Source organism: Drosophila elegans, unplaced genomic scaffold (genome assembly GCF_018152505.1).
Source record: "Drosophila elegans isolate 14027-0461.03 unplaced genomic scaffold, ASM1815250v1 contig_814, whole genome shotgun sequence".
NCBI classification, from domain to species: Eukaryota; Metazoa; Arthropoda; class Insecta; order Diptera; family Drosophilidae; genus Drosophila; species Drosophila elegans.
In genome coordinates this window covers 19,761,675-19,788,368 of record NW_024546167.1, presented here as the reverse complement: position 1 = coordinate 19,788,368, position 26,694 = coordinate 19,761,675, and the positions used below count along the sequence as shown (strand labels likewise).

Genomic DNA, 26,694 nt, shown 5'->3' with positions numbered 1-26,694 from the left:
CTTCGATGGCTGATACACAAGTTTTCGAAGCCTCCAGAGTTGAAAACGCGTACAAATTGCTTTAGGAAAGTGGTGACAAGCTCTTCGATCGCAAACATCAACAAGTAAACAAAAAAAGAGCTTAAAAAGTGCTACAAAGTAAATGGATGAATGAATGCTGAAAGTGATGAAACAAATCCTTTCCTTACTAAAAATATATGTTTTTCAAGCTTTTCTTAAACCGTCGATCTATTTAAATTGTAAACTAAATCAATTGATTCAAGAAAATAATCATTAAAAGACTATAAATGTTAAATGTTAAATGCTACATTTTAATTTACAAATAATATATGTTGTTTCAATAGTTTTAAATACAACTAAAATAAGAAGGGTATTTAAAAATTCCCTAAGCCAAGACAGTCTTATCCCAAAATCCAAATCCAACCAACAGGGGCAGCAAAATGTCGTCCTACAAATTAACAAAAATTCCAAAAATGTTTGCCAGTCTGCAAGGAAACTCCTCCTTCAGTTTTGAAGTTCATCTGTGTATGTATATGTGTAAGTGTGTGTGTTGGCTTGAAAGTTTCGAGCCACATTGATTCAATCATTTTGGGGCTGCTATCAACAATACATTATACGCACTATCTTCCTCTCTTGTTCTCCTGCATTCCTTTCGATTCGGGGCTTAGGAGTATTTATAATGAGCTACAAAAAAAATATATTTTTAGTTAATAAATCTAGTCTTTATTAAAAAATTAATAAAACAAATCTAGTCTTTATTAAAAAAAGATTCCTTAGGGCTTTAGTTGCTTAAGGTTTTTTTTAGAATATCTCCGTATCTCCTTTTTTAAAAGGTGATGTAAACATGTATGATCTAAATCTGGTCTTAACTTAAATAGTTTTCTAAAAAAAAATGTAACTTGTTAATTAGGATCTTCATTATTTATGAAACAATTAAAACTATGTACTTTTTAGGATAAAAGGCTCTTTAAATCCAGCTTCATAATTTTTTAAGTTTTGAAGTATACATATTCCTTGGTCTGGAAATGGAATGAAATATTGTTTAAGGTTATGGAAACTATATGACCAAAATCTAGTCCTTACTTAAATAGTTTCCAAAATAAAAGCTTAAAGCTAAACTCGTTAGGAATCATACATTTTAATTGCAACTTCATGGCTCGTATAGTTATGTAATCCCCATATGACTCAAGGTGACTAAAATTTCTTTTTAATGGACTAAAACCCCCCGGGTAAAAAAGGGCAGGGTGAAAATTAAGCCAACCAAAGGAACCCGGTCAAGCTTGATCGAACCAATCGACTAAAAACTGGACAGGGAAGTGAGCCTGGGCCTGAGCCTGAGCACAACTCCCTCCAATAATTTGCAAGCCGTCTCTTTCCCTTCGGCGTACTGCCATCTCTTTCATTTTGTCTGGAGCCCGCGCCCATTCATGTCATCAAGCGTGGTAAAACATGCAACGTGCCATTAGCCTGGGCGATGGGACACAGTCAAGTCGAGAAAACGAAGGGAACCCAGTTGAAACCCAACTGAAACCCAACTGAACGGCCGGCAAAATCGAATTCCTTGTTAGATGCATTCCGACAAGTTGTTTCCTGACACCTCTCGCCAGCAAAATACACTCATAAGCGAAGTCTGCAGTCTCAGTCTAGGTGTTGGCTGTGATTTTACGACTGCGTAGAGGTACCTCTACATCAGCCAGCCACAGCCACATCCACATCCACATCCAAGTATTCAGCGATCCAACGATCCAACGATCCAGCGATAGCTTGACAAGAGTTTATGAAACGAGCCACAGTCGTCGCCCGTTTTTATATGGGCCGTAAGTTGACAGCCAACTGGCGATCCGGCAACTGGACACGGTCACCGATACAGTCCTAAGTCCCTAAATAAAACTTTGGAGTATATTTATTTATTTAAGGAAATGGCCATCAAAATTTACCTAAATAAGGTATTCTTTTCGAATCATTGAATCTATTGACATCTATAAGGCCTAAAAAATAGCATATTTAAGTATTTATATCCGAAGACGAAGTTATCTTCTTTCCTTGGCGGTTTTAAATATTTGTATTAGTTTTTTAATATATTAAATTTACTAAGAAAAGTCTTAGGCTAAGAAGTAAGACTGTAATCAAGGGATCGGTGGCTCAGTGGCTCGGTGGTTATCCATCGGGGTCCGGTTGGTGAATCACTAGCCCACAAAGCCAGCTTTTGCGGTTGCCCCGCCGCTGAGGCTGAAGCTGAATTAATTATGAAACTTAAGCGGACTTCGCTGCCGCTTGCAATTTATTTTAATCGCACATTGCTAGGCGCATTTATAATCGATTAGGTTGCCAATAGTTGACCCCCCACGGGAGTGTGCTGAAATGTGTGTCAATAGGTATCGTTAAATTTGTTAGTTTTATGCTAATGCGCTGGGGCTTTTATTCATTTGTCGACTAGCAACTGAAGTCGTCGCCAGCTGATCGCATTTTAATTGCGGTCTTTTCCCGCTTGTTAATCCCCAGCCAAGCCCAACATCTCCCGCTTGGCTACTGATTTAAAATGGGGATGGCTCTGCTTAATTAGCCATTGATTTGTTGGTTTGTTTGGTTCCCGACTTAAATATGTAAATTCGTATCGGCCAGCATGACTAATAGGCCTAAATGGGTCGCATCAGCTGCCGGTTTTTTATCAGTTGGGGAACATCGGACTATATTAAGTAATCTTTGGAGTTGATCGGCTTCATAATTCAAAATTAGTGATAATGGATGTTCACGGGGTATATCTATGAAAAAATATTCATATTTATTTGGTGGCTTCTAAATAAACATAATGAACATTTAATTGTTGGAGTCCATTTTTGATTTTATAATATAATATTGGTTCAATAAAAATAAAAATTACAAGGCTTTGTTTTCAATGTGTGTTGACAGAAAGGAAAGTTAGCTACTTTACAAAATATTTTATATTGACGAAGTTGGCGGAGTATGTTTTTTATTTTAAAATAATTGTAAAATAATATAATAAAAATCTTTTATTTATGTAGTTTATTAATTATTTAATTATTGAAGAACTTTAAGCCTGTCGTAATTTACCTAGAAATTTACCCTGTGAATAAAGTTCCCACAGGAGATTTCCCCAAGCCCACAAATATCCCATACTTTAGATCTAATTAATAATAGAGCAGGCCAGAATATATAGCACTTGCCACCGCGCAAAGTTGGGATGGGAATGGGTTCGGGGTTTTCAGATGGGTGAGAGAGAATTTAATATAAGTGGGAAGCCCGCCGTCCAGACGCAGACACATTTAATCTTAATCATAACTTTGCTGTGAACACTGTGTGGCACTGAAGTCTCCCAGTGAGTAAAATTCCCAGAAATCAATCAGACTGGAGCGACTGTAGCGACTGGAGGCTTTCGGTAGCATAGCCAACGGTCTGCGGCTCAACCAAAAACCCATGGCAGTCATAAGTTGTGTCTGTTTTTGGTTCTTATTATTTTTTTTTGTTTTTTGTTTTTTTTTTTTTTTGGGTTCGGGAGGCGCTGCACCGCTGAATAAACGCATAAATCTGAAAGCCACAAATTGTAACATTGGCTGTAATAAATGCCGCGATCCGCCCACCATTTGCTCATGGGTTAAGGCTAAGGCAGCCACAGCAGAAGCAGCCACGCTAATCGAGAACGAGGGTTAAGGGCAGCGAACGGACAGACATTTTGGAATTTTCGACAGTTTCTTAGCCCTGAGCCTTTGAAAATTCACACGGGCCTAAACACAAAATAAACAAAATGTTGTGGTCGCAACGGCAACGGCAGCACCGCAACAGCAGTCAGGATCAGCCCCTCGAAGTATTTTATTTTTTTTGTCCTACTCCTGGGATCGAACTCGGCATCCATACCCATACGGGCCATATTGTCTTAATGCGCCGTGCCCAGTTGCCGCCCCCTTCGTGTTGCCCTGAAACGATCCACATCCACCAATGCCCATGCCCCAATTAGTCCGATCTGCTTCTGATACGCGCGCCGAAAACGTCGAAATCATCTCCTGACCCTGGGCCAAAGGGTTCAGCCTAGGGATGGCCCACAAAATGTTTTTATATACTACATATTTTTATCTAAAAAGTTACAAGTAAAAAAAATGTATGCGCCTTTTTTATTAATAAATATTTCAATAGCTGAAAACAAAAATGTAGCTTTGCTGTCGTCAAGTAGATATTTGAATAAATTTTTATATTAATGTGTAACAAAACGATAAATTGATTTGATTTTTAGCTAAGTCTTGTACAGAATTAATAAAAGAACCGATTTTAAAAACTTTATTAGTTTTTAATATATTCCTTTTTTTTAAATATTTTTAAAGGTTTGATCTCAGGATTTATTGTGATTTTTTTTTACGTGTTTTCTTTGGCTGTGACATCTATATTTTTTTACCATTATATACAAAATAAAGTTAGAATGTTGTATGCTTTCCTCGCCGGATTAGATAGTTTTAGAACCCGATGACCCCTCACGCACTCATCTCGAATTTGGGTGAAGAGGAACACAGTTTCTCACTCTCTCTTCCCCCGCTTCATATATTTCTCGACCTTTTGACAATTTAATAATAGGTTTTTGGTGAGTTGTACTCGCTGACCAAATGACGGACTACAATGTGGCTCGGTCCATATCCATATCAACAGCCACATCCACGGATTGTGTGTGCGCCCACCACATTTCGTAGAAATCCAAGGCGACCTCTGGTCCACCGACCATCCCGATTCCGATTCCCCCTGCCCCTTCCCCTGCCCCTTCCCCTGCCCTTGGCATCTCAAAAACCCTACCTATATAACATATATGGCATGGTAGCTCCCTTTCGTTTTCGATGGGCGTTAAAATTGGGCTGATCACGTTCCTGCACGCCGTTCACTTAGGTAGCCGTTTATATCTGCGTGTAATCCGAGTTCCAAATCCAAAGTCTTACACACAGAAAAATATTGTTTCAATAGGGAAAATGTTGTTGTTGTTAAATGAAAATATATTTTACTTAATGAACTGTATAAAATTAATTAATAAATAAATTGAATATATATACATTTTTTACCAACAGCAAAATGTTCTTAATTTAAGGTGGCCCAAATATAAACTATAAACCGCTGTATAGCAGAATATTACAAATACTTTTAAGATAACTAAGTTTACATAACTTAATAACAATGTATATAATATGCAATTATTTTCCACTTACAGAAACATGATCTTAATTAAATATAATCTATAACCCAAAATATAGTCATATTTCTTTCTGTGTAAAATGTTAAAATCTTGCTGCATCATTCAACGCGTCGGCGTTAGACTTTCTCAGTTGTCTGTTTTGGGCCTCATTTTAACCATGGGTTTGTGCGGACTTTTGAGCCAATAGACCGACTGACTGAATGATTCCGTCTATGGCTTTTGATTTTGATAAACGCTGCTAAATTGTGGCAAATTAAATTATTAAACAACATTTTTTTCCGTTGCCTTTTTGGCGTCTGGGTTGGCTCTTGGTTTTGGTTTTGTTTTCGTTTTTGACTCCATTTGATTTGGGGACGCTGCAAATTGTTGCAAATTATTTTTGGCCTTGTCTAAGTTTGGCTATATGGATGTATGGCTATATGGCTATATGGAACGTGATTGCCATTTGCAGTTAGTTGGATCGATTTAAGCCGCAATTTGAGCCACTTTGATGTGTGGTCGATGGGGAAGCCGAACATGTCATTAAATAAATAGTGGGGGAGTCTCAAGTCACTGATCTGATTCACAGGGTTTTTATATTAAAGTCAGCAAAAATTGTTAAAAGCCAACAGAAATTGTATCATAAGCTTAGTTGTCGTTACACTCAAAATACCTTTATACCCTTTATGACACATCCAACTTTGGACATAATCACGATTACTTTCGCAATTACCTGTCTTCGGTTCACTTTCCCCAGCATTCTTATGAAATGCCATTGACTAATGATTCAGTTGACCATAAAACACACGCAAAAAACCTTCGCAAACCAGTTCCGTGATGTATTAAACTCTTTCGGCTGATCCCCTCTTCTGGGTTAAGGCCTGACAAATTTGCTGACAAATTCAAGGCAGCGACAGCCACGAAACTGCCAGCCATCAATCAAACCATTAAAAAGAATGCACCGCAAAATGAGTCAAGTCAACGCCACCTACAAAAATCCGCTGGCTGACAAAGGAGGGTCCCCAAAAAAAGTATCAGATGGGGTTCCGAATTGGGGTGTTTACACTGCAATAAAAACTATTAAGAAAAAAATTGAGATAAATAAATTTATTTTTATGACATTGGCTTAAAAGTAGTTTTCTATCCATAAAGATAATGAGAAAATATATTTTTAATAATGTCCAGAAAGCTAAAACATAAAATAAAAATGATAGAAAGGTAAGTCTAGATGTCTACTAACAGTAATATTATGTATTGTATTGAATATACTAATTCCAGATAATTTTATTCAAAATAAAATCAGGTATACAGTTTTTAATTAAAACAAAAATCAGTTTTGCTTAATACTTATCTTGTTCCTAATCCATTGAATCTGAAACAGAAGCGTTTAAGCTATGGTTTAATTTTTCCTGTGTAGCAAAGCATTCCCCCAAAAGAGATTGGCGAAATTATCAGCAAACATGTTGATTGTTATTGATCAGCGCTGTTGATTAAAACGACGGGATCCCGAGTTGCCTTCTTATTCTCGATTTCAGAGATCGAGATCGGGTCGGGATCGTTGTGGGACATTTAATATTCGTGGCCTGGGTGGCCGGTAAAGCGACACTATGTCGCCTGTCAAAATTCTTAATCAAATACGCGGCGGAATGTCATCATTATGCAGAAAAAGGGAGCCTTCATGGTTCGGCTTCTTCTTTCTGAAGACTGCCGCTTCTTTTTTTTTTGCAGACATTTACAATTACACGGGAGAAGGTCTTTCGAGGGGGGTACCACCTTTTCTAGGCCCCTTTTGCCGGTTGACAGACGGCCAACAGCATTTGCGCCACATTTACTTCACACGTTGCCGTCGTTTCAAGCCAAAAGTCTCTCCCTTTCGCTGCCTGTGACATTTTAATCGCATTTGCTAAAACTCAGTGAGCAATTCGCCTTTTGAGGGACAAAGCTAAGAGGGATAGACTAAAGCTCGTTAAATGGTAGAACATTTGTATACTCTAAAACAGTAAGAAAAATCCTGAAATCACAGGAAGACTAAAAAGTCAGAATAGAAATAGGAATCAGAATAAATGGCCCATCCTTTGTGCAATCAAATGAGTAATATAAATACTAAAACATTTAGTTTATAAAAACAAATGTTTGGAAATTAAATTAAAGTCAAATTGAATAAAAATCAACATAAAAGGTCAATCTTTTGTGCAACCATATGTGTAATATATATAAAAAAACATTATTATAAAAATTCTACAATTGTTTGGATATTTAAAATAAATTACATTAAATAGAAATCAGAATAAGTGCCCAATCTTTTGTGCAACCAAATGGTTAATATAAATACTAAAACATCATGGCTTATAAATATTATAAGAAACATATTGTAATGTTAACCTAAACTTAAACTAAACTTAAACTACTTTTGACTCAAAGAACATTAAATTTCCTTTTTTAGTACATACTATGAATATATTTTTTCTTAAGTAACTTGATTAAACCTAATAGTTACTATACCCATTCCCTTGAACATATTATTCCCTATAGGATCTGCAACTTCCAGCTGCAGACTTCGTCTACGACTGTCATTAAAATAGAGGATCGCAAAAGCGCGCGACTCGCACACGCATTTTACGAGTCAGCGGCAATCCGCAAGATCTGCCTCCCCTTACACTCCTCACTTCTCACTCCTCAGTTTTTTTTTTCTTTCAGCTCACCCAGGTGTATTTCTTGGCCCACTGTGACAAAGTATGCACCTTAAAAAATAAGTGACTATTTGCTTCTTTGAAGAGTTTAGCAATTATTAAACATGTAATCATTTAAACAAGTAGTTTTTTTATAATTATATATGCCTCCAATTAATGCCTCCAATACCATTAAGCTTCTAATATTTTCGTATTAATAAGTATTTTTTTTTCAGAATACAGTTATGAAAATTTATAATACAACTTAATTTCAAAGAAAAATGTAATTGAATGAAAATATTTCTACTGTATCCTGATCTAATTAATGATCCGTTTTATTCTTTGCTATTTATGCGTTTAAGTAGACCAAAACTGACTAATTGCCTGCCTGCCAGTACCTTATTTTCTCAGTGCTACTTAGGCCTACTCGGCCTGAAGTTGAGAAGCCCGATTCCGATTCCGATTCTGATTCTGATTCGGATCCTGAGACAGGGTCTTCGCCTGAGCCTCAACCCGATGATAGCTTACTTAGTGACTGCGGCTGCGACTGCGACTCCGTGTGTGTGTAATGTATGAAGCGGATTTTTCTGCAGGCCGCGTCGCCTTATTTAGGAGATCGTGATAAAAGTTGGAAGTCGCGTTGATTTATGTCAACGCACGGTGCTCCGTGGCTCTCCGGCCAAAATACCGAAAAAAGCAGAAAAGAATGCTTTGGGTCTCATTGAATTTAAGTGCCAAATTAGGAGCAATATTGAAGCACAATTGTTGGGTCTTTAAGTTCTCAGTTCTGCGTTCTCTCATCTGCAACTCCAATACCAATTCCGATCTGCAGATTGTCAACCGAACTGAAGTGAGCTGTCACGTTTGCGGTCCGCTTATGTCAGCTTCTCAGCTTCGCAGCTTCAGCTGCAACCGGCTGCAGTTGCTCACAACAACAGTCGCAGCCCGCCTTTAAGCCCTTTAAAATGTGTTGTTATGATCGGGCGGCGGCGATAAGTTTTTGCCCAGCCAGATGGGAATAAATGAAGTTGGTCGGTTGTGGAACCGATGCCCGATTCCAATCCAAGTCGCAATCTGGGCAGCCTTGCCACAGGCTCTAAAGTTACGCGGCATTGGGTTTTAGGTTTTGACTTTCGATGCAAATCATTTTACGTGTTGGCGACATTAAGCGCGAAATGACCCCGTTATCCCACTTGTCATCATCACTTCATAAATTAATGCTAACCGAGGAGGTAGCCAGGAGACACCGGAGATCGGAGCTCGGAGACCCAGCCCAGTGGGTTTTAACTTATTTTTAAGTCTTTGTTGGTTGTGGGGATCTAGCAAAAACAGAAGTTGTGCACCCAGAAAAAATGGGATTTAAATGGGAGTCTTAAGAGCTGCAAATATATTTTTAAATTCAGTCAATCGATTAGTTCATAATATTCTCCAGTTCACAAAAATATTTTACTATGTAATATGGAGCAATATATATTTTTTAAATATCTTAAAAAAAATATCAGCTCAAAATTGCTACCAATTTTGGTAAAGCTTTCATATATCGTGAGATATATATTTAAATCCTTATTTATAACAACTTCAAAATCTGTATACAAAAAAATAAACTAGAAGTCTTTTAAATTTAGTTAAACAACTGAACAACATAATCTTTTTCTCAAAAGTATTTTATCTGTACACTTTTTAATAATTTTGTTATTGGCTTCTGCAATTAAAATTGATCAATATAAAATGTATTCAAAACAATCTCATAAAAATGCTATAAAATTTGTTTGCTGCTTTAATTGTGGGTTCTACAATTATAATCAATCAAAATAATACAAAAACTATATTCTTCGGTTTCAAAATATTTTAAATTATTTTGGTTCATATCCATTTTTTAAGACCAAATCTTTACAAAGAATTTATAACTAATAATAATAATGAAACTTATCCGTAAATAAATAAATAATAAATAGTTTCTTAAACCCAGCTTTAGATACCAATTCCTGCCTAAGCTTTTGTTCTATTCCTTGGCTGAGAATTTCCCCACAATTGGCCTCAAATTTGTGCAGACAAATTGGTGCCTTGGGTGCCTTGGACTTGGCCAAAACGAAACCAAGTTAACTCGTAGCCAACTTGGTGAACTGAGACACTCGGTCTGCGGATTGCGGATGGCGAATTGCGAACTGCGTCTTTTGGGCGTGTGTGCTCCGCTTTGCGATTACGATCACTTTTAGATCCAATATATCAGGGGCGCGTTGACGTCGTACATTGGACGACAATTGATATAAGTTGTGGTGAAAAGTTTAGTGGCATTCAACGATTGCTTTGCTAGATTAAAAGCGACAGGCAGCCAGTTTGCAGTTGCGACTGGGACTGGGACGGGGAAGTTAACATGGATTGGAGCTGGTCCTGGTCCTGCACCGGGATCTGAAGTCTGGACCGGCCACAAATCTTTTTTTTTTTAGGCTCCGCCACAATCACAATGCCAAGTAAAAGCAGCAAAAACAGCAACAAAAATGCGGAACAAAAATAAATAAATAAAGTAAAATAAGTTAAGAAGCAGGCAGACAAGTCAGCAGACAAATAGCCGCGAGTTTGTACGTGCCGCTTTGGAATCCGTTTGGTTATACCACATATACTATATATATTTTGATGCCTCTGAGGGTGTAGATTGCTTATATGGAGTGCCTGGCTCTCTGCACTTTATGGTAGTTGGGATCTTTTAATTGCACATACAGCAGCCGCCACAGGAGCGGCCGCCCGTTAGCCGTAAAAAGCTGAATTATGCGATCCTACGTGATGACAACCCGGCGAAGCATTCCAATACGTCGCACTGATGTTATCGCATACGGGGGATACGACTCACTGGAGTAGGAATATACTATATATATGTATATATATGGCCAACCCACTGTCACTTATTACGTAGTATAATTAGGCACATCAAAAGATCGAAGAACGGATTCCCTTTAATTTTATTAAATGTAATTTGAATATTTCTTCTTTGATTTCATATTAAATAAAGGACAAAATTCTAAAATTATTCGTCACAATGTATTTCCAAAAATATTACCAAAAACCTGCGGTTCTATGTCCATTACTTTTCTTTTAATCATCCGATTTTAAAATGGCATATCTTAAAAGTCTTGTGGCTTAAGTCTCTAAAACTCTGCGTTCAAATCTTGGTTTCTAATTTCGAGTCGATTTTTTGTAATTTTTATGATGTTACCCCTTTCTTAAAATCGGAATAATGGCTTTGCGGAAAAGTGACCAAAAACCTGCAGTTTTAATTCCAGAATTTTGCTTTCAGGCATCCGATTTCTAAGTGGTATATCTTGAAAGTCTCGTGGCTTAAGTCTCTAAAAGTCTGCATTTAAATTTTGTTTTGAAATTTAGAGTTGCTATTTTTACGATATAACAACTTAATCAATTTATGAAAAATATAATTCCAGGAAAACTACCAAAAACCTTCAGTTTTAATTTCATAAGCTCTAAATTCATAACTTTTCTTTCAGGCATCCGATTTCGAAGTGGTTTATCTCTACATTCTTGTTGGCGTACTCTCTAAAAACGTGCGTTTACAAATTTTTTTGATTTGAAAACACACATATCAACATAAGTACTCTTTCGTTTAAACATGCTATGTAGAGTATATCAAGTATTTATCAGCAAATGACATCTAATGAGTTAGACACCGTCGCTTAACGGGTCCCAAAGTCTGAGTCGGAATCTGAATCTGAATTCCGAAAGGTCTGAGAGTTGGAATCTGCTGCTGAGGTTGCTGCCCAGATATATATGCGGCTGACTCGTCTCGTCGCACCTTGGAGATCAGTTTTTGATCAGTTGGAGGAGGCATGGAACCTGTTGCCAAATATCTCGCTTAGATGTGACTGCGTGAGATTTATCCGCAGACTTAGATAGAAATTTGAGTGAGTCAGTGGTGTGAGAAAATGGGTTATTTGTAGTAGCCACTCAACGTTCATGAAAAGTGGTGAATCAGGCCATAAAAGAAATCTGCATATGCGCTTAAAAAAAATCCAAGCTGGCACCTTTTTCTGTGACGGAAATGCTGATTGCGCTACCGAAGTGTTGAATCAGTCTTGAGATTGAGTTTGAGTTGAGATGACCCACATTGATAATGATGATGTTTGTTTTCCTTAAGACTGATTTAATAGTTTCTTGTTTGACTAATTAAGAAACGGTTAATGTTATGCTCATTATAGAATCATGAAGTTAAAATTTTTTAGTCAGTATATAGATTTTTTTTTTTTTACTTATAAAATTTATTCAGCGGACTGCAAGTGCTGATTGCGAGTGGGTGGGCAGTGGCTCGCCCCTGAGTATTTGCGATAAGTCTGGTATCGCTTTGGTTTGGTTTAGTTTTGCGCTGGGTTTCGGGCTATAAGCCAATGTGCGGCCAACAAAATCAGCGGGTGACGGCGCACACAGCGGGCCTCCGTTCGGGCCTCCTTTTGGCCCGGATTTGACTCTGAATGTGACTTCTATACTTCGTAAGTTCGAAGTGCCCAATCCCAATCCCAATCCGCTCCTTTTGCGATGGCGAACCGAAGTCCAACTGCGTGGACGTCGTCCTTTTGGCAGCGAAGGTGGAAACAGTTTAGGTTAATGCCATGGGAGCAGCAGGAAGCGAAGGCGAAGGCGGATGCAGCAGCGTTCAGCAGCAGCAGCCTCGGCGGCGGTTAGCTGGAAAACCACACGTGCCCCGGAAGGCGACCACATGCCGCTCCACAGCGGAGGTCAAAATAATAGAAGTGCCACCGAGAAATGCGAGACCAATGCCTGGGCATGCCAATTGCGAAAGATCGTTGTTGTTTGCCTTCCTTTTCTGGCAATAACAAGGATATATGCCATATATATTTGGAGAGTGCCCTAAACCTTACGTAGAAAAACTATAGAAAGTCAATCTAAGGAGAACCCAATCATTTACACATTTAATACAATATTTTTTAGGCATTAAAAGGGATATATGGCGATATTTTGTAAAAAAAAAATGTATTTAAAATAAAGTCTGTCTAAAAAACCTAATCACTTACAGCTTTTTTTGTTGCTTGTATTCCTTTTATAATTCAAAAACTTGACAATTTCTAAGCCTGCAGTTCGGTTACCTTTTTCGATAATTTGGTAGCAGTTCTACCTATTCGTCTGACCACTTTTGTACCTGCCGCGATAACCACAGGCCACATCCCAACCACAGGCCCTATATCTATATGTCTATATGTCCTGGCCCACACTCGCCACAGTAGCTGTTGCAGCATTCGTTTCGCATTTGGAAACGCTTTCATTATGTGCAACTCGCCGTGGGTTTGCTTCGGTATCTCTCTTTTTCTCCCTTTTTTTCCGGAATCCTGCTAACATTTAAATTTGTGGAAAATCGAACCTGAAATCGGAGTGTGAGGAGGACTCCTCCCGGGGCAAATGTTACGGCTTATCAAAACATAGTCAATATTTAATTAACACGAACGCAGCAGGCCGAAGAGTACTGGAACTCGAACTGGAACTGGAAATGGGAATTTCGAACTTGAGAAATGATTTATGATCGCATGTGAAATTATATTCCCCGATGGTATTTACCAATTGTGCGAGCCGACAAAGGAGCAGTTGGTCTTAATAGCTTGCTTAATTGTCGGTAAATAGTTAACCTAAATGCTCGGCAAACGTTGCGATGAATTGATTATCGCATCCCTCACAGGTACAGTGGGTGCTCGCAAAGGGGAGATACCAGCCACACACACACACACCGGAGGTGAGAAGTTTCCTGAACACACAGTGCACACAGTACACCCACGTGCTGCAGATAAGAATTCAATCGGCTCTATGGCAAATTAAATACGTGAAATGTTGGTAACATTTCGAAATGTATTTCAATCTATTGTAAAAACATTTGCATTTATAAAATATTTTAGTATGCATATTTAATAAAATTTATATTTTTATATTAATACAAAAATACAAAAATCAGCAAATTAATGATAAGAACTTTGAAATTAGTAAACGAAAGCAAGGACCACTGATAGATTATAAATTTAGGCGCCCAAAAATGTATAAGCCTTTCAAAAATTGTTTAAGTAAGTGTTTTTTCAATGTTTCTTTTTATTTACAATATTAATTAAAAACAGAATAAAATATTTCAAAAATTTTAGGATTGTATAAACCTTTCAAAAATTGGTAAATCAGTTCAACAAGTGTGTTTCAATGTTTCTTTTTATATACCAAATAAGTTAGAAGAAGAATAGCTTCGTTTGAGTTTGTAAACACCAGTTTATTCAAAATTAAAACAATATTTTAAAATATAAAACATTAAATATTAAGTAATAGCTAGATCTTCCTTTAAAATTATAAGTATTGTGCTGGTAAATCAATTAAGCTTAAGCCAACAACAGAAAATAGCATATGCAGTTGTTATGTGGAAGGTAATTAAGGGGAAGGCAAATTAATTTGTCTAGCAATTAATTTTTTTCCAAAGCAACAGAAGCGCATAAAAACATGGCAGTTGCGCTGTAATCTGTCAGATTACTGATGTTCTCTGTAATTTAGCAGTTATAAATAATTAAGACTATTACCTAAACACCTATTTGCATAAATAAATATGCGCTTCAAGTGGTTTTTAGTAAGAATGCATCGATGGAAAACACCTACACTAGTCACATACATTATATTGATTAAACAAATGTTCATAATTATTATTCAACTCTACAGCTCTTTTTTTTTAATTTATCAGTAATGCTCTGAAAAATACTTACAATAGTTGCAACCGACCTAAAGAATAGACCAATCAAATATCCATTAATTACCCTCTTCCCATTCAAAAAATAAAACATTTAATTGTTTTTTTCTGGTTGAATTTTCATTTAATTGTATAAATATGTTTATTTAATTACTTATTGTTTCGCCGTTAAATCTAGGTTTATTCATACATTGCTGTTTATCGTTTAAGCTGATTTACTCGGGGAAAATAAAACAGAAAATGTCCAGAGGGAGGATGGCATTATTAATGATTTTTTTTATTATAAATAGCGGAAAAACATTTACAATCTTATTGCCGGGCACTTAAAAGAAGGAAACAAAAACAAAAAACAATTTTCTCATTATTTTTCGTTGATTTTGCGCACAATTTTTCGCTTTTTTTCTTTTCTTTTCGTTTTATTTATTTAAAATTTAAACTTAAACAAAACAATCGCATATAGTAAATATTTATTTAATAATTGTTTTTATTATTATTATTATTAATTATTATTAATTTTATGTAATACATTTTCAACGTGTTTTTTCTTTCGATTTTTTAAAATACAAATACTTATGATGTATGCGTGTGTGTGGGTGTTTCTTTTTTGATTTTATGCATTTTTAATATTATTATTTATATTATTTATTATTCATAAAAATATAGCGAGAGTGTGGGTGTAGAATGTGTGTAAATCTTTAATATTGTTTAAGGCAAGATAATTGCAGCTGATTGTTGTTGCATGTGGATGTTGCAAGTTGCTGGTGTGTTGCTCTGTTGTGTGTTGCTGTTGTTGCCTGCATATATTAAAAAGCACAAGAAGCTTTGGCTTAATTGCACTTTCACCGGCAACACGAGCAACACTCACGTGAGGAAGTCAGCAGCAACATGTTGCTGTTGTGTTGCATGCGGTTTTTGTTAGCTGTTTTACTGAGCTCTTCTGGGATGTCAATTGATGATCTGCTGTTGCTGGTGGCTTGGTGCTGGCGGGAATGCTGATATTTAAAGGAATTTAACGTAAATATTGCAGGATATTGCATGGCTAGTGTTGCTGTTGAAAATGTTCCTTTTTTTAGGTGCTGCGCTTTATTTTCTTCCAGCTGCAACTTTGAAATTCGCTGCAATTTAGGATGTTGCAAGCTTTTCGTTGGTGCGTGTTGCAAGTTGCTGGTTGTTTTGGGGTTGCATATTCATCATTTTCCGAAGCAGCCACGCCCACAAGTGTCCATGTGTAGATTTCTGAAAATATTATTGAAAATATGGTGGCTGCTGTTGCAATGTTCGTTGCAACGGCTGCAACTGTTGCTGTTGTGCTGCGCCTGCGCAACATTTGGATATCTTTTTGTTGCTGTTCTGCTGATGATGGGGGGCGTGGCAAGTGTGCATTGTATAGACCAGATAACCGAATAGATTGAAAACCAACACCTGAACTTAGCATTCCATTCACTATAATCGCTTGTCGTGGCTGTAGATTGCATCTAGTAGTTTAAGCAATATTGCAGTTGCCGGTGTTGCAGGTTTTTAATATTTTTATATATATTTATATATGTATATATTTAAAGAGTGGTGCATGAAGAAGTAGGCGGGGTGTGTTGTTGCAGTTGCCTCATCAGATCCCATTCATTCATTTTATGTGTGTGTAAGATATAGCTGTGATATTGCGTGCTGTTGTTGGTGCTGCGGTGCTTAGATATCGGTTTTACTTTATATATTGCTCTGTGTGTGGTTTTTATATATATTTATATATATGTTTATATGGTATTTTAGCTTATCGCCAAACACACTGACTACATCTACAAATAGAAGAGAGAGAAAACAGAGAAAAATAGAGAATAATTCGTGATGTGGTAGAAAAAATTATAATAATATTTGGTAATCTTAACAAAGCGTTGCTAACTGCCCCAAAAAAAATATGATTTTGGTTGTTTTATGGTTGGTTAGATGTTTATGTATATGCGTGTGTGCCGATTGTGAGCGATTGAGCTTTTTATCAATCAAAAAAAGCTTTTAATTCGGTAAATTCGGTGGTTATATTAGCTTTTTTTGGATAAGTTGGTACTAATTTACCGAATTTATAGATAATAGGTATATCATTTGTATTTGTTATAAGTTTATCACGAGTTTATTTACATAAAATTGTACTTTTCCCTTAACGAACTCTAAATTTTATATTCAGCTGTAATTGATTACTAACAAATCGAATTAATATGACAGATTACAAATTAAAATACTATTTGAATAAGGAATTTATAACTTAATTTTCCTGCTATTGCTCAACTTTCATTAAAATATGCATAAGCTACTATTATAAATTCAAATTCATACACAAAGGGGAATATACCTTTCCCCAGCTAAGTATATTTATATATATTTATGAGTTCTGTTTTTAAATACTTAATAAGAAGAAATCTCTTGAAAGGGGATTTATAATTCGCATTTTATTTTCTATAACCAACACCAATGAAAATTAACATTACATTTACATCTATTCTTTGATATGTTTTTATTTACAAATATAATATTATCCTGTTGCTTTTATATTGGAGAGAATTATAATTGATTTGACCCATAAATTTATTCATAGAAAAACTTTTTTTTATGTTTGATTATTTGAAAAGATTTAGAAAATGTTTTTTTTGTTAGAAAAATTCAAACTGCTAAGCTCATATGCAAATGTTACTTTAACCTTATTTCTGGTGAAAGCAATGAATTTTGTACTTTTTATTAGTACTCAGTAAAAACTTAAGTGGAATTAAACAAATATTTTATTTATTTTGTTGAAAATATATGCTGTGCAATAATTTTCCAGCTTAAAAATCATTAGTTAAATCAGTACAACTAAATGGAAATATAACTTTTGACCTTATTTCTGGTGAAATCAATTGACTTTGTGCTAATTTTTTAATTCTTTGTACTTAGTAAGAACTTGTGTAAATAAAAATAAAAACTCATCAAATAAACCAGTAAAAAAACGAGAATATCTACACCAAATGTGAAAATTCTTGTGCTGTAGACTTAATGGGGGTGATGGCGACTTTGTTGGACTTTTGATTTCGGGATGTGGATGTGGGATATTTGGGATATTTGGGATATTTGGGATATTTGGGATATTTGGGATTTGGCTTACCTGTGCTGGCGCAGGTTGTCGCGCTGCTTGAAGTACTTGCCGCACACCTCGCACGAGTAGGTGATCTCGGGGGACTTGTGGGTGCGCTCGTGGATCATCAGGTTGTACGGCTTGGTGAATCGCCGCTGGCAGTACTTGCAAATGAACTCGCACTTCGGACGCATCTTGCGGCGGAAATCGGACCGGCAGTCATCGTTGTCGATTCGCATTACAGCAAACATTTTGACAGGCGATATGTGTACTTCTGCTTGGCAGTTGAGTGTTTTGTGTTCGGCGTTGATTGTTGAGTGTTGAGTGCTTTTTTTTTTAGTGGCAGTGGCAGTACGAGGTACGATTCTCGGTGCTCTCCAAACTCAGTACTCCCGCTCTCGACAAATGGTGATTTCCGTGGGCTACACTCCCGCTCTTCGCTGCCCTCTCTATGGCGCTCTTTTTGGTCGGCTCAATTTGTTTGGGGGGGTGGGGGGTGTGCGTTTCCACTCAATGGGGGTTTATTTCCACCGGGTTGAGTTCCTCTAATCGCTATCTGCCAGATAACACCCGGCGGTTAATTGCTGCTGCTTTTCGGCTTGGATTGGTCGTCGGTGAAAAGCGGCAACGTCGCTTCCGGCTTTATCTATCTTTTCTATTTTTCTTTTTTTGCTTTTTTTTTTGCTCGTTTCGCCGCTCTGTGATTTCACCTTTACTCCCCTTTTTTTTAGCTTTTTCCACGGGTAACCAGTAGGTGGTGTTTTTTGCAGTGGGCGTTATTTAGTTTTTTTCCTCTCCGCCGACTTTTAGGTTTCGGTTTTTAGTTTATGGCTCACTTTAAGGCAAACACCTAAAACAGAGGGAGACGCAAAGTTTCAATAAAGTTAAGTTAGCAACGCCTGCGACAACTTTTATGGGTTAATAAATTTCAAGCAAAATATATATATTTATATGTCACGACTTGTATCTAAACAGTTGCGGTCAAAACAATAGCAAGGTAAATAAGGATTACTTAATCAATGCCATAAATTAATATTAGGGAACTTTTCAGAAATGAAATTGTAAAATCAAAGAATGTTTCATCCTAAGGCTTAAATTTTAAAACATTTTCCGACTTTTATCAAAATAAAGGCAAGGTAAACATTTTAGATTCGAATTAAAAGGATTCCTTGATTTCTTTAGTTTCAATCAATGCCAAAAATTAAAATGGAGGAACTATTGAGAAAATACTAGATTTAGCTACATTTTATCAATATCAATTATTACTTTAGAGGATAAATTATTATATATAAAATAAAAGGATGCTTAGTTATCATTTTCAAAAGTAATCTTACTTGGCAACACCTATTCTCTTCTTGAAATATTTGATTAGGCTTCTGTTGTCCAACAACTTTACTAATTTATGGATATTCCCAAGTGCCATTACATTGACCACAGCTGTATACATATTATGGGTATTATTTCCATGCATATATTTGCGGCAACAACAAGTTGTCGAGATCACGCAACATGGAATCGGCAATGACTCATTAAAAGCAACCAAATCCGCACCTCGGACGCGGTGTTGACATTTACAAATCACCCCGACATCCAGACAACTGTTTTTTCACAGTTGCTAACCTTCGGCAGGCCTTATAGTAATTTGTCTTCAACGACACCGTTGTCTCTGGATATATGTGCTTAAATACAAACTTTAGTGAAGTTCATTGACGGAAGAGGACTGCGCTTTATTTCCGCAAACACAATTATTCAATTAAAGGGCTAGGCACTAGGTATGCTATTTAAATATCATTTCTTTACATATCGCCGCTCAAAGTAAGCAAAATATTTGGAATAACAAAGGCATAAATGCTTTGACTTTAATGAAACCTTTCTGAAAGGAATTCCCATAGCCAAAATACCTCCTATACCAAAATTCATGAAGATACGGCCATAAAAACCCAAGTTCCCATGGTCGGTTTGCATTTCTAAATTAACTGAGTCATCTCGCAGCTGGTTAAATACATTTGGCAACTCCCCCGCCGCGTTATGACCAAGTACAGTTGCCAAATTCTCCCTGTTTTTGGCCACTTCATTAAGGTGGCGCTGTAACAAGTATATTTTTAATTGGCGCCTGGCGTAGCCGATTGAAATTTATGCCCCATCTTCCTTGCCAGCGCGGTAGTTAACAACTGTTATTTTTTATGTAATTTTATTTTTGTCATTTCGGCGCCGCTGGATTTCTGAATTTTTTTTTTATTTTCTTCCCTTGGGTCTTTTCTTTTCGGGATATATATTTCCCAGATTTACTGGTATTCGCTTAAGGTATTTTTTCTTCCTGCGCGAAACAAAAGCCAGCGCTGACTGGTAGCGACAAGCGGCTCGGCAAGACCCGATTTCGATATTTATTTATATGTTATGGTGCTTTCAGCTCGCAGCTGGAACACTTTTGGTAATGGGAATGGGAATGGCAATGGGAATCGGACTGGGATTTGGATTCAGATTCAGATTCATATTCGGAATGGGAATGGGAATGGGAATGGAAACGGGTTCGGTTTGGGGGATCGGAGATCGGGGAGCTAACGTTGACAACAAAAGGCAAACGTCACAGCGGGTGTTGCACCGGCCGCAGACGGTACGTAGTTATTGTCATTATAACATTAATGCCCACTAAACATATTCAAATTATAACACTGAGTCGCGCGAGAGACCTGCACTGCGAGAAATGGGAGGGCCTCTATTCTGAGAAACCTATTATTGATTTCATTTGGTTTCACTAAAGCAATGGCCTTTGAAAGTTATATGATTTGGTTATTAAGTTGGCATGACACCCCCTAAAAACTAACAATATTGCATTAAATATCTAAAAGGTTTTAGTATTATGAAAATGGTTAAATAATGGAATATAAGATCCTTATATCGTCCCATCTTTGAACCATTTTATCCTTATTACGCATGCTTCTAAAAATTCCCCTAATATAATAAGAAGTAGATTAGAAATGAAATAAAGAATTATAATAGATTTATTTGCTCTTCTAACTTGTGAATATAATTTCTAATTTGGGTACCCCGATTTTTGACCAGTGGGAGAGGTTTGGACTTGGGTCGCTGATCGCTGATCGCATTGGTCATGTCTGGAACGGGGACCTCGCCTGGGATCTCGGCCCAAAAGTCGAAAGCCTGGCCCAAAGAGACTCCTCCAATGTTAATTTGTGTACACAATGTGGCGTCACATTGGCATTTTAACGCCGTTAATCATGCGACACAGGGCGCCTGCATAAGGCCATCCATTCGATATGGATTCGGATTTGGATTCGGATTTGGATTCTTTGGGTCCGGGTCTCTTTGCCATTTGGCCATGCTTTGCTTTGGATTTGGACTCGGATTTGGACGTGGAAGTGGCTGAGCTGTGGATGTTTGTCTTTGGTCTTTAGGCTTTAGTCTTCAGTTTGTCCCTGGGAGCGTGGGCCTAAGTGGAGCAGCATTAGCCACGGGTTGCACTCCGGGGTTAAGCACTCTATTTGCTCATTTACTGCGATGTGCGATGCGTCGGATGACGATGAAATTGTCTGTGTAGTCTTTAGTCTTCAGATGACAGGGGACCAGGGGAAAAAGTGGTGGACAAACCTTTGGGGAGCGGTGAAATTCGAGCTGACAATTGAGTGAGCCCATCAATTTTGAGGGTTAAGTGAGTTGGACCATTTAAGCAATAAAGGTTTCCAATGGCAAATGGCAGGACTATCCTTGGGGTTTAATTATAACTATAAGTTTCTGAATAATATTATAGTAAAATAGTTAAAAGGTGAAAAGATGCATAACTAGCTTGTTTACCAATTTTTGATGCATTCAATCATCAAAAGTAAAATATAAAACAATTATGATGTTATACCAAAAAAATCAACAAAGTTACAAAGAACAATATTTATTAAATATTGTATTTATTATAATTTAGCAAAAGCCACTTATATAAGAATTTCTTAAGCCAAATTTTGACATTGTTTTACAAGAGAATACTAATCACTAAATATTGCTTGAAAATTGTTTCATTTAAGCCCATCTAAGCCGAAACAAAGTCAATCTTATCACCTTAACTCTGTAACGCTAAAAGGTATTAACTTTTGCAAACTAAAATGGTAGCCTAAAGCATTAAAATCCCAATCTATGGATCTGCTAAGCGGATATTTCTAATCCGTTGAAAACCCAAGCCAAACAATCTTCATGAACCATCGAAGAACCTGTTACTTGGCACCTTTTCCGATCCGGAATTCAAAGCGATATCCAACTGTTAGTATTTGGCAACTGCGAATGGCAATCCGCTTATGCGAAAAGCGAACACCCAAAGATCACAGTTTACAGATCAGTGGATGGAAAACTGCCCAAATATTGTATAATAAACTGTTGTCCAACGCAAAGATAATCCCATTAATCCGCACTGAAAATAATTAGTGTTGTGCACACACACACACACACACACACTCACACACACATCCCGTTTTGAAGGAGATTTGAAGATGTGAAGATCTGGGAGATCTTTGGCACAGCATGATCCTGACTCTGGAGTTAAGGCTTTTGGTTGCCGTGCGAAGGGCATGCGAAAGGCGTTAATGCTGCGTGAAATTAGATTTGCAGCGATGGGAAAGAGAAATAAAATGGCAAACAGAGATTTCTTGGGCGAAAGAAGTGCAGAGTAAGTGCGTCGGCGACTTCCACGAAACTCTTCGAGCGTCGAGAGTTACAGTTTAACACCCCGAGATAAATGTGTAGCGGTATGGGCGATAACAGGCTCAAAACTGGGCCCAAACCAAACCAAAAAAGAAGTAGAAGGGCTCAAACCAGTGACACACACGTCGAAGGATGGGATATGGTCAAAAGCGATTACCACACTTCTTTCACCATCCTTTATTTTATTTTTTTTTGTAGGAGGCGGACAGTGAGTTGGCAAGGTGCCATTAAAAATTACAACCAAAAAGTGAAAAAGTAAAAAAAAACCGAAGCGAGAATAAATGACAATAAAAGGACATAAGGCTGGCCAAGACAAAGGCACCGAAGGTACCGAAGTCCATTTGATACGAATCTAATTGTGCTAATGGCGCAGAATTCCCGGGAAAAAACACCCAGAGTCCTGACAAACGAAACCAATAAGTCGGTGGAAACAATTAGGATATGTGGCACTGCCACTTCAACGCGAACAAAAGGCTAGCTAACCCCAAACACAAACACAAACACACACCACAAGATACAAAGATACAAAGATACAAATAGATTGAGGTATGGGATATACGTATAGTATCTTTAGATCCATCTCAAATCGGTTGGGAATTTCGGGGCGATTTTAGCCGCTTCTCACCTTCAGCTGTTAAGATATGACAGTTGCTCAAAAGTCGACGGAGATTAGCTGCCAGCTGAGCCCATTTACCGTAATCGCTTAGCTAATTAGACGCTAATTGATGGAGCGCAACGGGCGGTCCAGACGAGGTCAAAGATCAGACAGTCACACAGTCAGGAGGTGAAAACAACGGAAAAGAAATGGTCGCCTGTGAAGCGGTACAAATTCCAGTATTCCTCAATGCACAAACCAATAAACCAGAAACCAAAGTAATACATAAATTATTCAAATGGATTGTTTAGCGTTTAAGTCTTCCACAGAAAAAATTACATTGAAGATATATTGATATTGAAATTATAAGGAAACCCTTTTTTTAAAAAAATTAATAAAAACAAATATTTAAAGATTTATCTTTTATGTTTTCTGAGTTAATTTTCGTTATAAACCAACAATCAAAAGACTTCGTAAAGGCATTCCAAAATGTATTCCTTACATTTAAGAGGATCTCATTCAAAGTATTTTAAGCAAACTGTTGAAAAACTTTACCAAAACACTTGTGAATTGTGAGTAGAAAATAGAAAAACCTCTGATTTCCCAAAGTTTCCCCTTAGATTCATTGGACTTTAGGCACAGGTGTTGCCAGCTTGGTATTTCTAAATATTAGACATTCACCAAACTTTTTGGAACATCTGTTGGTAGCTTGAGCCGTACTCATTGGTATTTCATAATCGAATGAAAAAAAACTCAACTCAGTGAGTCATAGTTTAAAAACTTGTACCAAAACGGCTGATGATGATCAGTCGGACATTCTTGGCGATGATTCGCTGTGTTTTGTGCGTCTTGCGATCAACCTTCGACAAACTAGGCTTTTGTCCAATCTAAAAGAAGTTTTTTCATGCTGACTCATCAACTTTTTTAACTTCCATTCGTTCGAACTGAACAAATGCCGACGGCTTTTGTAACTTTTAAGGAATCCTTAAGTTTTTTATGTGTAAAAGAAAAGTCAGTGGAAGTCTCAGAAAAACTTTGCCTTTATCATAAGCAAGATTCGGATATAGATAATTTTTAAACATGACAAATAGGCGCAAAAAAGTTAACATAAAAAATGTATCTATTGATAATTAAGGACATTTTCATTAATGTAGCTAGTTTTTAATTATAAGACCTAAATGCGAAATTTAAATCTAAATTTGTAACATACAAGAATCTTTTGTAATTTTAATATTGTTTTTGGGCTTTAAAAAGATATCTTAAATTTTTGTTTTATAATTTTTAAAAGAAACTTATGAATATTTTCATTTTCAAATCATAAAATATATATTTCCTTTTCTTTCTTTGCAATCCAATAGGCAAATGTTTGAGTTGTGGTTAAAATTTAAGACTTTGTGATCAAGTAGATAACCCCATTTGAGAATTTGTGTCAAGATATAAGGTTGAATGCTTTTTTAAATCCAATAGGGAAATGTTCAAATTTAGCGTCCGCCATTTTGGCAAATGGCGACACTTTCTCACACACACACAGATGCGAGATAAAAGCTCCGTTGGCCACACGCACGCCATATTAGACGCAACGCCCTCTCTCCCTCTGGCACACTTAACGGCCCCCAAAAGAGAGGCCCGGGCAGAAAGAGAGGGCGATACACGCACCCGTGTTACGTGTGGGGTTTTTTCTTCTTTTTCTTTACTCAGTTTTCAGTTGTCCAATGAAAGCGGCGTAAAACTGGTAGCGAAACAAGTGTGGAAGGGGGAAGAACGAGCAGAAGAACGAGGTGAAGAAGAGCGGAAGAAAGACTTACCTTAACCAATGGGAAAACACTGGAATTACGCGTTCTTCGAGTTCGAAATCGAGAAGTAGACCGTTTTCTATTCAGATGATTTTCTTTCGATCGAATGTTTGGGACTGCGACCGTGGATCGATTTGTATCTTTTTTGAAGGTACTCGCGAAGGAACTGATACTGTTACTGTTACTGTTACTTTTACTGATACTGATACTGATGAGAGGGAACTATATACGCACGCTCGAGCGGCACAAAGTTGAATGAATGAATGCTACTAATAACTGAAAGAAATAGTAGTCGCCTCTGCCGACGTCCTCTGCCGTCGTCGCTGCCAACGTCGCTGCTTGGAAGTTGAGGAAGCGAGATCATCGCTCTGTCCCTGTCTGTTACTCAATTCGGTGGCACTGTGTGTGTGTGTGAGTCATCCGAAGAGAAACGAAAAGAAACGAGACGAAACGAAGACCAGTAGCCGAAGCTACTGCTCATGCGCAACGTTCGCTAGCCATCTCTTTTTCACTCCCTAAGTTCTTAGGCGTAAGTGCGGAAGCTGAACAAACAGTAGCCACAAAATGGCGTCGCTTCTAACGGAAGCCACCAAGAAGAACACAAAATGGCGTCACTTACCTATTGCAAAAGCCCCGAAATTCCTGCAGCTTTTCGCCAAATCACTTGTATATGAACTTTTTATTTGGTAGCACTGTTAGCCCGCAACTGTTGGGTAATATTATTAATAAAATATATTTCACTTCCGAACGCTTCTGTGCGCGAGAGTCAACTGCAAAGTTACGATCGAAAACTTCAGCTTGATGGGTTGAACTTTTTGTGTTTTTTCTTTTTTGTTCGTTACCCTCTTTTTTTACAGCCCTCTCTTGGTTGGCCATCTCTTTCTCTCGCACTGTTTTAACGGGAACGAACGAGTTTTGAGTGTTTCAGCTGATTGGTCAGTGGAAATGAGCTCAAGAGCGGCATGAGAGCCAGGGAGAGTGCGAGAGCGAGAGAGGGCTACCTGAGTTGAGTGGTTTTGAAGGCGTTACCTGAGCTGACTGTTAATTAAGCTTAAGTAAGTCAACATTTCAATTAAGTTAAGCGCGCTAATGAGTGAAAGGTGTGTTGGTGACTGAATAAAGTAATATCTTTGCGATTTCTTTGAATTTGGTTATTTACTGTCTCTCTCGCTCTCTTTCTTTCTAGCTGCTGGTTAATTTAAAAGGTAACTTTCTTTCACTTATACCTGTGCATGTTTTTATAGATGTGGGCGTGGCTTTGGGCAGGGCTCTATCTGTCTCTCTCTCCCTCCTGCTGGCCTTCTCGCTCTCTCTTACCCTCTTTTTAACTGCTTCTTAACCCGTTTTGTGTGCATGCGAGAGAGGTGGAACATAAAAACCAGTGGCAGAGCAGAGCAACCGTATTACGCAGTACTCCTTTTTTATATTTTTCTTCTCTTTTTTATTTTTTTTTTTTGGTGGAGCTCCATTTTGTTTTCAGGGCCTGGGAAATTTTTTTCTCGCATTTCTTTTGGCTTCGCCGCCTCCGCCTTTGTTCTCCTCTTCTTCTTGTGTGGCCTCTTTAGACCCAAAATAAAAAAATAAAAAACAGAAAAGACACCCATACTGATGGTCTGTTTATCTTTTGTGCCCCACCATATCTGTTTATCTTTTACGATTTCTCAATGAAAACTGAAAAATTGTGTCTTTCATTCAACAAAAAAATACTTCATTAACTTAACACCCAGTGTTTTTAATTAAGTGCGCCCGAAAAGGATTGTTTTTAATTAAGTTTTCGACTGTCCATAAAGTTTAACAAATTATTTTCGACTGCTTTTGGGCATTTTTAAGTGCTATCCGTTGGCAACTCCACTTTGATGGCTTCATCTTAGTCCGCCTCGCTTTTGTTTTTCTCCGTTTCCGTCTGTCTTATTGGTTTTTCGAATCAAATTTGCATATTTTAAATGGGCAA

General features: G+C 37.4%; 1 protein-coding gene across 2 annotated transcripts; it reads right to left on the bottom strand.

The window, feature by feature from the left end:
• Positions 1-15,145: 15,145 nt before the first annotated feature.
• On the bottom strand, positions 15,146-25,511 carry LOC108134751 (protein drumstick). 2 transcript variants are annotated; one of them, XM_017255193.2, is made up of 3 exons: positions 25,363-25,511; positions 17,685-18,504; positions 15,146-16,350 (listed from the first exon to the last, which is right to left on the bottom strand). In XM_017255193.2, exons 2-3 carry the CDS (start codon positions 17,903-17,905, stop codon positions 16,326-16,328), a joined length of 246 nt encoding a protein of 81 aa, XP_017110682.1. In that variant the 5' UTR covers positions 17,906-18,504; positions 25,363-25,511; the 3' UTR covers positions 15,146-16,325. The 2 variants fall into 2 exon arrangements, with proteins under 2 accessions (XP_017110682.1, XP_017110681.1); XM_017255192.2 differs by lacking the exon at positions 25,363-25,511 and adding an exon at positions 24,756-25,003.
• Between the last annotated feature and the right edge of the window lie 1,183 nt (positions 25,512-26,694).

Excerpts from the sequence above, each read along its gene's own strand:
- LOC108134751 (XM_017255193.2), bottom strand. The coding sequence starts at position 17,905 with ATGTTTGCTGTAATGCGAATCGACAACGATGACTGCCGGTCCGATTTC. Across the intron at positions 16,351-17,684 it reads GACAACCTGCGCCAGCACAG|ATGTAGTCAGTGTGTTTGGC; the intron begins GTAAGCCAAATC and ends TTCTATTTGTAG.